The 14,697-nt window shown below is 42.3% G+C and overlaps 1 protein-coding gene across 2 annotated transcripts in view; it reads left to right on the forward strand.

Moving 5' to 3' along the window:
- Positions 1-13,943, forward strand: part of maml3 (mastermind-like transcriptional coactivator 3) — a 540,993-nt gene extending 527,050 nt beyond the window's left edge. The window contains exon 5 of one of the 2 annotated variants that reach the window (XM_060851629.1): positions 12,494-13,942. In XM_060851629.1, the coding sequence (XP_060707612.1) occupies positions 12,494-13,479 (986 nt within the window). In that variant the 3' untranslated portion in view covers positions 13,480-13,942. Of the gene's footprint in view, positions 1-12,493 lie in introns of both variants that reach the window. The other variant, XM_060851628.1, reaches the window with a different exon arrangement.
- Positions 13,944-14,697: the final 754 nt, after the last annotated feature.

Genomic DNA, 14,697 nt, shown 5'->3' on the forward strand with positions numbered 1-14,697 from the left:
GCAGAGAGTTGTGAGAGCATGGAATGCGTTGCCAGCAGCAGTTGTAGAAGCGAGGTCATTGGGGATATTTAAGAGACTACTGGGCATGCATACGGTCACAGAAATTTGAGGGTTCGTACATTAGGTTTACCTTACATGAGGATCAATGGTCCGCACAACATCTTGGGCTGAGGGCCTGTTCTATGCTGTACTGTCCTATGTTCTATGTTCCAACAATATATTGAGAGGGTGATCCAGAATAATTTGGGTCCCTTTGTGATAGATTTAGATGATTTGTGATACCACTTGTATCCATTATAAAATACAGAGAGGTGCATGGAAACTAAGAATAAATCACAGGAGGAATGAACTAGGTTCAATATAAATACCAGAAATATTGATAGTGGAACTAATGAGCTTAAAGATAAAGAAATATTCTGTGATTTGATAGTTTCCATGACAGAATATTAAAAGAATTAGGTGAGGACATTGTTAAAGCATTAATCGTGATCTTCCAAAATATTCAGGAATTGTCAACTTGGATTGGAAAATTGCCAGTGTCACTCAATATTTAAAATGGCTAAGAGATTGAGCTTGGAAATTATCGACCTAATGCAGGGAAGTTACTAGAATCTGTTATAGGACAGAGTGACTGAACACTTGGAGAGATAATGAGCTGATCAGAGAAAATAGCATGTCTTTTATAAAGGTTATGTCATGTCCAACGAAGCTAGTTGCATTTTTGAGGAAGTAATACAGTAAATGAGGTGGGATCTATAGCAGTTATTTATATGGTCTTCCAGGAGACATTTATTTTTAAAGTGGCTACTGCACTTGACTACAGAGCTCCACAAATACATTAGCTGACTTTTGACAAATGATTTTGTTACAGTTCCACAGAAGAGACTGTTAACAAATACGAGAGCACATGGAATTGGAAAGCAACCTATGGCTTTAATAGGGAATTGGTTAGAACGAACAATGAGTGGGGATAATGGGAATATACACAAATTGGCAGCATGCTGTGATCCCCAGAGATCTGCACCGGGCTGCAGCTTTTTACTATATTTATAAATGATTTGGATGAAGGACAAGAGAGCCATATATCTGAAGGTACCTGTCGACAATAAGTTAGTTGGCACAGTAAATAATGTAGATGGGAATAGGAAGTTGCAAAAGGACAGAGATAGATTAAGTGAATGGGCAAGACCATGGCAGATAAAATAAAAGGTAGGAAAGTATGAGGTCATTCACTTTGAACCTAAGAACCATAAATCAGAATATATTCTAAATGGAAACAGGAACTGTGGTTAAGGGGAGCGATCTAAGGGCCCAAGTCCAGTAATTGCTCAAAGCTAGAGAGCAGATACAGAAACTGATTGAACAGGGAAATGGAATTTTGCCCTTAAAATGAAGAGGAATGGAATAGAATGGGTTGGGAGTGTATTCCAGATACACAGTGCTTTGTTTTAAATTTATCTGGAGTGCTGCCTTCAATTCTGGGGCACTGCATTTCAGTAGGAATATAATAGCCTTGGATTGAATGCATTATAGGTTAACCAGATAGATGCTGGGATTAAAAGGGTATTTTGCATTATGAGAAGAGATTTTATAGGTTTGTATGGAAGGATTGCAGGATGATCCAAATCAAGTGTTTAAGATGATCAAAGTCTTCAGACTCACAGGATCCCTACAGTGTGGAAACAGGCCATTTGGCCCATCAAGTCAACACTGACCCTTGAAAGAGCATCCCACCCAGACCCACCCCCTCCCTATAACCCTGCATTTCCCATGGCTAATCCACCTAGCCTGCATATCCCTGGACACTATGGACAATTTAGCATGGCTAATTCACCTAACCCACACATCGCTGGACATCATCTGATGTTAATATCTCAGGCATTTTATGAATAAAATGCTTTGAAAAAAAATGAGAAAAACAGACTTAAGGTGGCCAGTTATATCAAGGTTATGAAACCAACAATGAGCAAAAAAATCACCCCCAAGTCAAAAGTGCTGGAAAGCTATAAAACGGCACTGAACCTCATGTATTTGTTTGTTGATTCAGACCTTTTTTGGAAGTTAATAAACTGCAATGAGAGGTGCCTACAAACTATCCTGTTTGAAGGAACTAAAATGCTGATCATGAGAACAGATAAGTGAACTATATTCCAGGCAATAGCTTTTGGAGAGGGCAAATGGACATTATCAGCAGATTTGGAAGATATTCTTTCTTCTCCGGTTTTCTTAGGCTCTGAAAAGCAGCATCAACTGGGTAACATATTCATGAGCGAAAAACTATTTTTCTCAGTTAGGAGAGTCCAGAAACAGGGGTTGTAACCTTAAAATTCAAGCTAGGCGACTTGGTGTGATGTTAAAATGCATTTCTTTACATAAATAGGAGTGGAAATGTGTCACCAACCAGTTGTTAAATTGAAAACATGTCATTTGAAAACATTAAAACCAATTCAGATACATTTTTATGATGTAAGGGAAGGAAGGGTAATGGAACCAAAGTGGGTAGTTGGAGTTAAAGTGCACTTATGATTTAATAACCTGGTGATTTAATAACCTGATTTAATAACCAGGTTTAATAACCTGGCTTGAGGAGCTCAGTAGGCCACTCATAAAACTATTTGGCTACAATTCATGGGATCTTCCTGGCAAATGCGGTTCCTTTCTAAACCGTAAAGTGCATTTACCTGCTGAGTTACCAAACTTATTAGAAATATAAACATTAAGAAAAGTGCTTAAAAACTTTTAACTTCTAACTTGGGAGAGAGAAAAGAGATGAGTTAGAACACATTGCGGCATGAAACGATTCACAACTCAATCTGCCAAAATGACTCATATCACTGGGAAAGGAATGGTCAGAGGACAAGTTTGTCACTAAGTGGCATCAACAGCAGCCTTGGAAGATGTCACGTACACATCCACCCTCTCACCATCAATTGGTCTGTTACCCCAAAAACAGAACTGACTATTAAAGAGAAAATACTTTTTAAAACAGGTGGGTGGGGGGGGCGGCACTGGTTACTGGTTTGTTCCATCATAATTGAGACATTAAGGGTACTTCAGAATAGATTATATTAATAATTGCCTGCAAAAGAGATACCAGGAATCAGTCAAGAGCAGTGTCCAAAGTCCAAAAATCCACCTGATTTCCGTATGCATTTGAAAACATCAACATTCGTCACATGCTCTGGACTCAGCAATGTTTTCCTTTTTCTTAGTAGCCCCTCACCCCCACCCTCCCAGCGATTTTTATTAACAAATTTTGCAAATTTCATCCCAATTTGTTAGTTCTGTGCAAAGCTTAACTTATAATACTTGAAGGGTCTGCTACTCCATATATCACAGAGACCTTTAAATGACACGGTGGTTCTATAGTAACCCACCAGCTCCTCCATACATAAAATGCTGAGTTCAAATTACTGCCTTACGTGGAATGTTTAGAGAAATCTGCAGTGCAAGAGCAGGCCATTGAGTCCACGTTGACTGTCCAAAACACATCCCACCCAGACCCACCCCACTACACTATTCCCATAAACCTGCATTTCCCATGGCTAATGTATGTAGCCTTCACATCCTTGGTCACTACAGGGCAATTCAGCATGACCAGTCCACCTAGCCTGTACTTCTTTGGATTGTCGGAGGAAAACAGAGCACTCGGAGGAAACCCACAGACATGGAGAGAATGTGCAAACTGCACAGAGACAGTCACCTAAGGATGGTATCGATCTCAGGTCCCTGGTGGTGTGAGGGAACAGTGCTAACCACTGAGCCACCATGCCATCATTGTTGCAGGGGCTCCACTAAATCCTCAATGGAGATTGGCTTGGGAATGAGCCTATCAGAGCCTTGCAAACCAGAACAGGACGTAGAAAGGAAACTGTGAAATCCTAGTCTGCATCCAAACAAAGATGCTTGACACAAGTCACCAATTTGCTTACTTCTTATAGACCTTGTATGTGTTAAAAAAAAACAAAATCTACACTATTTTAGTGCCAATATCATTTCAGCGGGGTGGCTACATTTTGCCTCAGTACCTCTGATGGGGACGGAAATCAAAAGAATTATCAGTGAAGGTTCAAGCTTTTGATTGCTATCTTATGACTAGTGAAGAATGAGGTGAGGATCAGGTTGAAGTGGGATATCATTCATGGTTATAAGGCCTTGTGGCATGGATTGTCCCGACTCCCATTTGAACAACAGCAGACACAGCAGAGACCTGGCACTTCACCAGGATGTTTCCTCTAATAGTAATCAGGGATTCCTTATTTAAAACAGAGAGGTGGGAAAATATTTTCTCTCAATGGTTATGGGTCTTCCTGAAAAGAGTTCTTGACAATTTTGAAGGCAGAGATAGATAGATTCTGAAACAACAGGCTGAAGGGTCACTGGACTTGAAATGTTGGTTCTGTTTTTCTTTCAAAAGATGCTGCGGATTTGAATTTCTCCAGCACTTTCTGTCTCTGGCTCAGATCTGCAGCATCCACAGTACCTTGCTTTAAACTATTATAGATGATTCTCATTAAGAAAGGAGGTGAAAGGTTATTGGGGTGGACAGGAATGTGGATTTGGGGTGACAATCAGATCATCCATGATCTTTTGCATGTCGAATGGCCTGGTCCTTTTTTATATGTCTGTACAAGAGAAGGAATTTGGAGAGGAAGGCAAACTTTTACACTGTTTGTTCTTTATCTTCATGCTCTGTCAATCAGGCGATCTTCCCATATTTTTGCTCCTGCTGAGCTGATTTCCATGTGATTGCATTCAAATGGAACACATTACATTATCGCATCAGAGTGATTCACTAAATAATGACGTGAGTGAAATCTGCACTGCAGCCCTAATGAACAGGCTTTCCTCTGTCGGCAGTGAGCAACATAGTGAAACCACAAGTGGCAAGCTGCATTTTTCGGTAGTCCAGCCTTTGTGATGTTGAAGAGACCAGAGGGGTCCATCCGTTGTTTTTGTTTTGCTGGAGTATAGATGGATTGCATAATGAGCATTAGTTTAAGTTCAGCTTATTCTGCAGCCAGTGTCACTGTATCCTTAGATAAGGGTATATGCCTTTGTGTTAGTCGCGACACTGTTTACATTTGAATAGCTTGGTTGGGTTTATGAAGAATGATTGATTTAGCATTGAAAGGGCTGGAGACCTGACAATGCCTGTGGAATTGTACTCTGTCTCCTGCCAGTATATCCACACGTGGAAAACAGGGTCTTTTAGCTCGGATGTGGGAGGCCATCACCAATGTTTGCATCAGCAAACCTACCCAGTCTCCTTTACATAGATGAATTAAGATGAATCTTAATGATGGAACGAGAATATTGTGTAATGTCTGAGGTGGAGGCCATACTGTTTTCTAATCTGAAAACAGAATTTCAGTAATGTTTTATCCAGTGCTTGAAAACTAATGGGTAGAATTTCCATAGGTATTCACTGATTTTCTGCTGTGACTGGCAGAATTGTACCATTTCTTTCGGGGTTTCTGCCAAAGCTGTGCAGGAGAATGGAAGAGCCATGACAGAAATGACTGGCCTAGAGATTACCCTGGGCCAGACCGGACAGGGTTAGAATGGCAGGTTTGAATTACCCCCAGCACTGATGGGTGTCTCTAGTCTTAGCAAGTCTTGCCACTTTTCATCCTGGAAATTTATAACCTATTTGGTCACTTTGTGTGCAGAAAGTACTTTCCTGATGCCGTGTCTCTGACAATTTTATATCAAACTCTAATCTTGCTATTTAACAAAATATTTGGTTCACTATTGCCACTTGTTAATGATTTTTCAGACATCTACAAATTTTCAGATATTTCTTGACAAGGTGGAAAAGCCTAATTTTCTCAAGTCTTTTCTCGTAGCTCAATCTCTCGACCTTTGGAATGACCTTTGTAACTTGTGCTCCAGTGTGTCTCTCTTCCTGTTCTGAATCAAACAGAATTGGATGCATTATTCAAGGAATACACTGAACAGAATACTGTACCATTTGGTCACACTTCCTCTAACTGATAGCTGTTTTGCCTGTGTAGTAAAACATTGATATTTTTGTTTGTTTCTCCATATTAGTTGAACATGCTGAGAGTCTAGAGTCAAAATGCGTGGCACTGGAAAAGCGCAGCAGGTCAAGTAGCATCCGAGGAGCAGGAGAGTTGACGTTTTGGGCATAAGCCCTTCATCAGGAATATGGGGGAGGGGAGGCAAAAGGGGCTGAGAGATAAATAGGAGGCGGTTGGGCCTGGGGGAAGGTAGCTTGAAAGGCGAAAGGTAGATGAAGATGGAGGGTGATGGTGATAGATCGGACCAAAGGGTGGAGCAGATAGGTGGGAAGGAAGATAAGACAGGTAAGACAGTTCAAGAGGGTGGTGCTGAGTCAGAGGGTTGGATCCGGGATGTGGTGGGTTGAAGGGAGATGAAGAAACTGGTGAATTCGATATCGATGCTGTGTGGTTGGAGGGTCCCAAGGTGAAAGATGAAGCGTTTTCCTCTAGGCGTCAGGTGGCTAGGATTTGGAGGTGGAGGAGGCTCAGGACTTGCATGTTCTTGGCGGAGTGGGGGAGTGGGAGAGGGAGTTGAAGTGGTCAATCACAGGGCGGTGGGGTTGTGTTGTACTTGTGTCCCAGAGATGTTCTCTGAAATGTTCCGCAAGTTGGCATCCTGTCTCCCCAGTGCAGAGGAGACCACATTGAGAGCGATGGACACAGTAGTTGAGATGTTTGGAGGTGCAGGAAAATCTCTGCCGGATGTGGAAGGATCCTTTGGGGCCTTGGATCGAGGTGAGTGGAGGGGGGGAGGTGTGGGCACAGGTTTTACACCTCTTGCGGCGGCAAGAGAAGGTGTGGGAGTGGTGGGTGGGTTGGTGGGGGGCGTGGACCTAATGAGGGCATCATGGAGGCAATGGAGATGGAGAGGGGAGGGGAAGGAGGTGTCCTCAAACTCGGCACCACCCTCTTGAACTGTCCTACCTGTCCATCTTCCTTCCCACCTATCCGCTCCACCGTCCACTCCAACTTATCACCATCCCCCGCCCATCTTCATCTACCTATCTCATTCCCAGCTACCTTTCCCCCAGTCCCACCCCTCTCCTGTTTACCTGTCAGCCCCTTGGGCTCCCCCTACAGTCCTGATGAAGGGAAAACACCTGAAACTTTGACTTTTCCGCCCTTCAGATGCTGCCTGACCTGCTGTGCTTTTCCAGCACCACACATTTTCACTCTGATCTCCAGTATCTGCAGTCCTCACTTTCTTCTATATTGAGAGTGAAGCCTGCTAGAACAATGCTCAGTTTCGTCCTTAACTATTTCAATACTATCTGTGGGGTGTACATGTTACATTTCTCCTTTCTGTAAGCAGTATTCCTCCAGCTGTCTGCACTGAATTACGTATGCCATTTTTACAGCTGCTTACATATTTTCTGAGCTTCCTCCCTAATGTTCCCCCAGTGTTTTCAGGCAGCAGTTTATTGTCTGGTCACCTCAGTGAAAAGGCTCAAAGGAAGGATCAGCCAGGAGCTCCTGAGGAAGGTGAACCTAAAGCCTGCCTCAAAATGGAATCATTAAACACTAGGCCTGAGGTTTCTTAATGAGGAGATGGGATCCTTACACCTCATTGAAGTCTGCTTTTGCAGCAACCTCCAATCAACCTCTGACCTCCCACTGAGGGACTCCTTCAATCAGGTTGGTGCTGGGCACTTGACAAAGCAGGTGGTCCATATGATGCCTGAAAACTTGCACCACTCCTCTACGTCTTAATTAAAACCTTCGTTATCCCGATTACCTGTTCTTCTACATTGAGCAAGTTGCTAATTCCAATTCCAGTGAAAACTCTCCCTGGGAGACAAAGAGAGAGAAAGAAGAATCTCAAGCATGCTGTACATCTCTATGACTCTATAAGAGAGAGACAAATTGATTCCCCTCTTTTTGACCTACTGCTCAGCTGTCCACGACAAATATTTAGCACACAGCTATCGCACGTCAATTAGAATGTTAACTGAAAGAGAGATTTTGTTAGCAACTAACCCTAAAATAATATAAAATGTGATGCAAGTAATAAATCTTGGAGGGAAAGTCTTCTTGCAGATCAGGAGAATAAAGTTTATACAGTCAAGTAGTCCTCGGAGAACCTGAGGTGTTAGATTCTTTATCTGAGGCCACAGCTGTTTAATCGCTAATCAGCATTCTCAGCTTTTTTCTGCATATTTTTGAGCTCTGTGAATCGTTGTTTTTCTAATTTGCTTTTTCACCAGGCCCTGTTCATTGAGATAATGATGGAACAGGGAGGTATAGAGAGAGTTCCAGCCTTTTTCTTGCAAAATCATCTACCATTTTTAAACAAAAATCTCAATGAGATGAAGAAAATTCATTTTCCTTCTTTTTGCTACTGCTCAAATGCAGCCATTGTAATATAATTCAAAGTGTATTCTTGAGTCTAGCTCCATTGTCTTTCCAAGCTGTTTAACTAGCAGACAAGGTTTTCATTTACCAATAAGTGAAATCATAGAAGCATGAAATAGAGCAGATGCTTCGGATTTCTTAAGGCAGGGATGTACTTCTAAGCCTCGATAAGGCTCTGGTCAGACCACATTTGAACTATTGTGCCCAGTTTTGGGCTCCATATCTCAGGAAGGATGTACTGGCCCTGGAGCGTGTTCAGAGGCGGTACATGAGAATGGTCCCTGGAATGAAAGTTTAATATATGAGGAACGTTTGAGGACTCTGGGTTCATACTTGATGAAGTTTAGAAGGATGAGGGGGGATCTAATTAAAACTACAGAATACTGAATGGCCTGGACAGAGTAGACATTGGGAAGATGTTTCCATTCGTACGAAAGACTAGGACCCGAGGGCATAGCCTTAGAATAAAGGAAAGACCCTTTAGAATGAAAATGAGGAGAAACTTCTTCAACCAGAAAGTGGTAATCAATGGAATTCATTGCCACAGAAGGCCATGGAGGCCATTTCATTGTGTGTATTTAAGACTGAGATAGACAGGTTCTTGAGTATCAAGAAGATCAAGTGTTGCGGGGAGAAAGCAGGAGAATGCGGTTGAGGAACTTATCAGCCATGATTGAATGGCAGAGTAGGACTGAATGGTCCTATTGCCTGGTTTTGATTATTCTTTTCAATTAAAAATTAGGACACCTCAGAATCATTAACACCTCATTTACCTTCCCACGATATTTAGTATTTAAAAAATTCTTTATTGAATTATATTACTTTCACAATACAAATGTCAGATTAAATTATATAGTGCGTTCTGAAGATGATTGACTTATCGACTTTACAGTGTATGATGTGAGACTAGTGCTTTCCTAATTTTCTTCTGTAAATCTTGTTGTGGTACTTGCTGCATATTTACTGCTTCTCTCCGGTATCTCTCACAAGTGGTCCTTTTGCATGTGGGCCTAGACCACATGTATCAATATGACTGTTTGCTTGTGAAGTACCTCATTGCTGAGCTTCTCAACCCAACATCTGCATTTATAGCTATGTTAGTCCAAGTCAACAGAGAATAGGCCCTGATGACTGATGCTGTTTTTTCCTCTTTAGGATGGGGGCAGGGGGGAAGAAGTACTTTGGTACCTGGTACCTAGGCACTGTTTCCGTTAAGATCAACTGACTGAGTACAGATTCAGAACTGAATCTGGGGCATTCAGTCTGTGTGACTGAGTACTTCACCAAGTGCTGTGTTTAACCATGTAGAGTCTACTTTAAGTTGGAAAGCAGTTCATTTATCCTCAGGCACATTCACTACTGTGGATTCATCAGGATGATATCAGCAATAAGGATAGATAGTTATGAGAAATAAATTTTGATAGTATTTGTATTTCTGAGGGAGCAAAGAAGACTATGATCAAGTTTAATGCACATATTTAAAGTGAAGAATTTTGACGCAGTGAATAAGAGAACACTTCACTGATCAGGGAAACCATCAATCACTAGCAGAGTTAGGAAAAGAAAAGGACATAGGGTCATACAACATGGAAACAGAACCTTCAGTCCAACCAGTCCCGGCCAACCATAATCCCAAACTAAACTAGTCTCACCTGCCTGCATTTTACCCATATCCCTCCAAACATTTCTTCCTCATGTCCTTAACCAAATGTATGTTAAACATTGTACCTGTACCCACGTCACTACTACACCTGGAAGTTCATTCCACACAGGAACACGCTCTGTATATTAAAAAAAAACTGACCCCATGTCTTTTTTAAATCTTCCTCCTCTCACCTTAAAAATGTGCCTGCTAGTTTTGAACTCCCCCCACCTTGGGGAAAAGACCTTTGCTATTTACCTTATGATTTTATAAACCTTTATAAAGTCATCCCTCAACCTCCATTGCTCCAGGGAAAGAAAGTCTCAGCCTATTCAGGGTCACCTTATAACTCAAACCCTCCATTCCAGGCAGCATCCTGGTAAACCCTCTGCAGCTTAATAGTTTAAAATATAATACAATGATAGATGTCTGCTAAGCTGTGAGGTTTGAGTTGCTTCAGACAAAGCTGCATCTTAACACATTTCCCTTTCCCTTGAGGGGATAATGGGGAGGTAGTCGAAGGATTCCTAGGCCGATGATCAACCATCAAACTGTCATGAACACTCCCTCTGTGGCCAGTGAATCCTGCTGTGTACTTGAACTGGGAATCTCAGGTCCAGGAAGTAGGAACAACCCACCACACCATAAAGTCTCTTTAGGAACTGCTTCTGTTAAAGGGGAAGAGTTAATAAACACAGATCACATGGAAAGATTGACTTCACTATCGTGCAGTTTGAGTTTGCTGCTCTTACCTGACAATTTGTCACTGCCGGCAATATTTTGGGAATGCTTTAGGGGAAGAAAGGCCTTGTGTTGTGTAATCCTCATCAATGGACCTTTAACATGCCAGGGCAGGGTGTTACTCCAGTGGAGACTTCCCAACTTCCTGATGGAGGTCAGACAAGTTTTTCTTACTTTTACTCAAATACAACGCCAAGTCATCAGTGTGCTTATCCCTCTGTAGGCAGCACTTAACTCAATTCTAATGTGGTCCTTTGAAAAAGACATATTCAGAAACTATGTCTTCAAAATCTTTGTTTATGGTTCAGGGCTGGAGAGAAGGAGGTTGGAAAACACAACAATTGTCAAGTAATAGCTTAGTGCAATGACAGGAGGTCCAAATGTCGCCAACAGGTGTATTGTTGTGATTCTTCGTTAAGTAAGTTTCCAATCTTAGCTTTGTGTGGGGACAGGTTTTCCAGCAAAGGTGCATGCTGGGTGGTTCCTTGTAGAGAAGGAGAGATTGGGGTGTCAGTCATTGCAAGGTGGTGTTACAGATCGAACTCATGGTGGAGTGGTAAGAAATAAGCTGCCTTTTTAAACACTATCAGTTAACTGATAGTTTCTCTGGTGGCTTAATGTGGAATTTTGTTGCATGCTGTCGTCCTGAAGAGTAAAGAAGAGAAAACTCCCAGGTTCAAAACCTGCTAGGTGCTGAGTTGGAAGGTCTCACCTCACACAGTGACAACAGTGCAGAGGTAAATGTAACTACTTGAGTGGAGAAACCAGTTAGTGGATTTTGCTCCCATTTACTGTCCTGCAATCCTTGCTGTAACGTAAGTTGTGCTTATTAAGGTGTCATTCATAGAACATAGAACAATACAGCGCAGAACAGGCCCTTTGGCCCTCGATGTTGCGCCAATCTGTGAACTAATCTAAGCCCATCACCCTACACTATCCCATCATCATCCATATGCTTATCCAAGGGCCAAGGGCTGTTTAAATGCCCCTAATGTAGCTGAGTTAACTACATTGGCAGACAGGGCATTCCACGCCCTTACCGCTTTCTGATTAAGCAACCTGCCTCTGGCATATGTTTTAAATCTATCATCCCTCAAGTTGCAGCTCTGCCCCCTTGTACAAGCAGATGTCACCATCCTCAGAAAAAGACTCTCACTGTCCACCCTACATAATCCTCTGATCATCCTGGGTATGTCTCTATTAAATCCCCTCTTAGCCTTTTTCTCTCCAATGAGAACAGACCCAAGTCCCTCAGCCTTTCCTCATAAGACCTTCCCTCCAGACCAGGCAACATCCTGGTAAATCTACTCTGTACCTTTTCAATGCTTCCACATCCTTCCTGTAATGGGGGGACCAGAACTGGACACAGTACTCCAAGTGAGGCCGCACTAGCGTTCTGTGCAATTGCAGCATGACATCACTGTTCCACCAAGGCAGCTTCAAGGGCTGACATCTGCAAAGACAAAGATTCTGACATTCTAGACTTGTGTGAAGAATTCCCACTGAGCTGAGGTACTAGAGGGCCATCATGCCAGCAAATTAAAGCATGACATATTTCAGTTCCAAGCGACAGTCTTGGTTTCAGTGGTACTGAACCCAGTGAAATATTTGATGCTGTACTACAGTCATACTAAACGACAGAAATAGTCTGATCACAGATGGAATATGGTCTTAAAATGGTTCGGTATCATGTAACAAAATCCAACTAGCGTCTACCTCTTTCTCGTTGTAGGTGCCGCCCAGGAATTGGCAGCTGCACGGAACCAGGCGCTCCAAAATGCAATTCGTCCCCGAATGATGGCACACAATCCAGGCATGATACAGATGACAGCAGTCCAGAATTCTGGTGCGATACCTGCCACCACTGGACAGTCAGAGATTGGCATGGTGTCCTACAGTAATGCCCAGAGTAGCCAACAAGGAATGTACAGTATGAGTCCAGGCATGAACCAAATTCTTCAACATTCAAACCAAAGTAACACGAGCATGGCACGTAATGTTAGCCAGATGCAGAAACAGCCTATTGCAGGACAAGGGGTTGGAATGGTACCTGGTTATGGACAAAACCTACTTGGGAACCCTGTACTAGCCCAACAACAACAGCAACAGCAACAACACGTCAAAGGACCAGGCGGGCAAGCAATGCCCAAGGCTCAAGCTCAAAGACTACAGCTCATTGGAAGCTCCGGTACTCCAGCTCAGAGCTGGCAGCAACACAGTTTGCAGAGCTTGCCCAACAGAACTCAAGCAAACAGTGAGTTGAGTCCATTCAGCAACAAATCAGCTTATCCAATGCAACCTGGTCAAACTAAGATGGCCAAACAGCATTTTTCCCAGACGATGGGGCAGCCAGTTCTTGACACTGCCGGTACAGTTGGAGGACAAATGATGCCTCATTTTGCAGGACACGCAAGGACCAACCAACCGAGACAGATAGTCATGTCTGGCATGACCCAGACAATCCACAGCATGGCTGGTTTTAATCAGGCCACAGGTCAACAGTTGACAGCAGGTTGCTACGCACAGAGCAACCCGGGTCAAGGGTATCACACAAGAACCACAAATCAGGATATGTCCTTTAATTACGTCAGCCAATCAGGGGCTGGCTCCTTCTCTAACTTATCAGACAGTGGCGATCTGATGGACTCTCTTATCAAAAGTGGATCGACGGAAGGCTGGATGCAAGAGTTTGATGAAATATTTGGTAACCAGCAGTAGATTGGATGAAAATGAGTTTTTAATTATTAAAAAAAAGCTGTTAAATTAAGGCTTCCTCTAAATAAAAGTGTTTAGGGACCAAGTAAAGTAGGCCTAGTTTTGTAGTTGCACTGCTGTTGCATTACGGTGCTGATGTACATGTAGATGTGATCCAAACTGTAATGGTTTCATGTAAATAGATTTTTATATAAGTCCAAATATAAGGCTTACCATTGGGTCTACTTCCTGTAAAGAATGGCTCTTAGTTTAACAGAACGTTGAAGTATTTTTATTTCATTTTACAGTTTTCAATTCATCAAGAAAGCAATGATATTGCACTTCAGACAATGTCTAACTAATTATTTTTACTGTAAACTCTAAACAGATGTGTTCATTGAATACAATTTTTTTGTAGATTTCATTTTTACTCTGTATCTTAAGCAGTGCTTGGAACCTGAGCTCAGTTCTTTTTAAATCTGTACAGAATCCTTGACTGTGTAAAAGTGTGATGTTGAATAACATTTTCTTTGGGGCGGGTGGGAGGTGGGAGGTGTCAGGGGATAGGGAGAATGTTATGTCAATGAATCATGAGATCTTATTAAAAAAGAACTTTAATGTGAATTTGCAATATTGGAGGTTTTATTTTTCCAGAGAAGCTTTTGAATATACAATAGCATGAGGAAGCAGGATTCTTCCCAGCCATTTGCCCCCATCCCGGAAGGCAGATGTATCCACCCAACCGTAGTTCACGCTCCTGGGTGTTACTCCACTGAACATGTGTGTGAAATTCAGATGAGAATAGTCGGAGCTACAGTGTATCCACTTAGCCTGCTGTCACCCACTGTTGTAACTCACAGAGAAAGATAGTCTGTGTAGCTATTCGAGGAAGGGAAAATCAATGCCTTCACAAGGAAAAGGTTAGGGGAAACACGACATTTAAAAAACTAGGAGTGTTAACAAAATAGGAAATTGTACACTTCAGAAGGAGACCTGTACCACCTCCTGTCTTTGTTACCTCCAAGGTGCAGAAATATGTTGCTGCCCACCAAACCCTGCCCATCTTTTCTCCAATTCCAAGTTTAAATCGTTCCCATCAGGTTCCTTCCCAGTCCGCAGACTGAAATGGTCCTTTTTAAGGTTACAAATACCGTCTGACCCGGCTGTGTTAAACTGTCACTCCTCAACCTCCTTTAGTCAATGTGCAATCCTTAACACATTGGATCCTACCCTTCACCTCCA

The sequence above is a fragment of the Hemiscyllium ocellatum genome, chromosome 36 (genome assembly GCF_020745735.1).
Source record: "Hemiscyllium ocellatum isolate sHemOce1 chromosome 36, sHemOce1.pat.X.cur, whole genome shotgun sequence".
In the NCBI taxonomy this organism is placed as follows: domain Eukaryota; kingdom Metazoa; phylum Chordata; class Chondrichthyes; order Orectolobiformes; family Hemiscylliidae; genus Hemiscyllium; species Hemiscyllium ocellatum.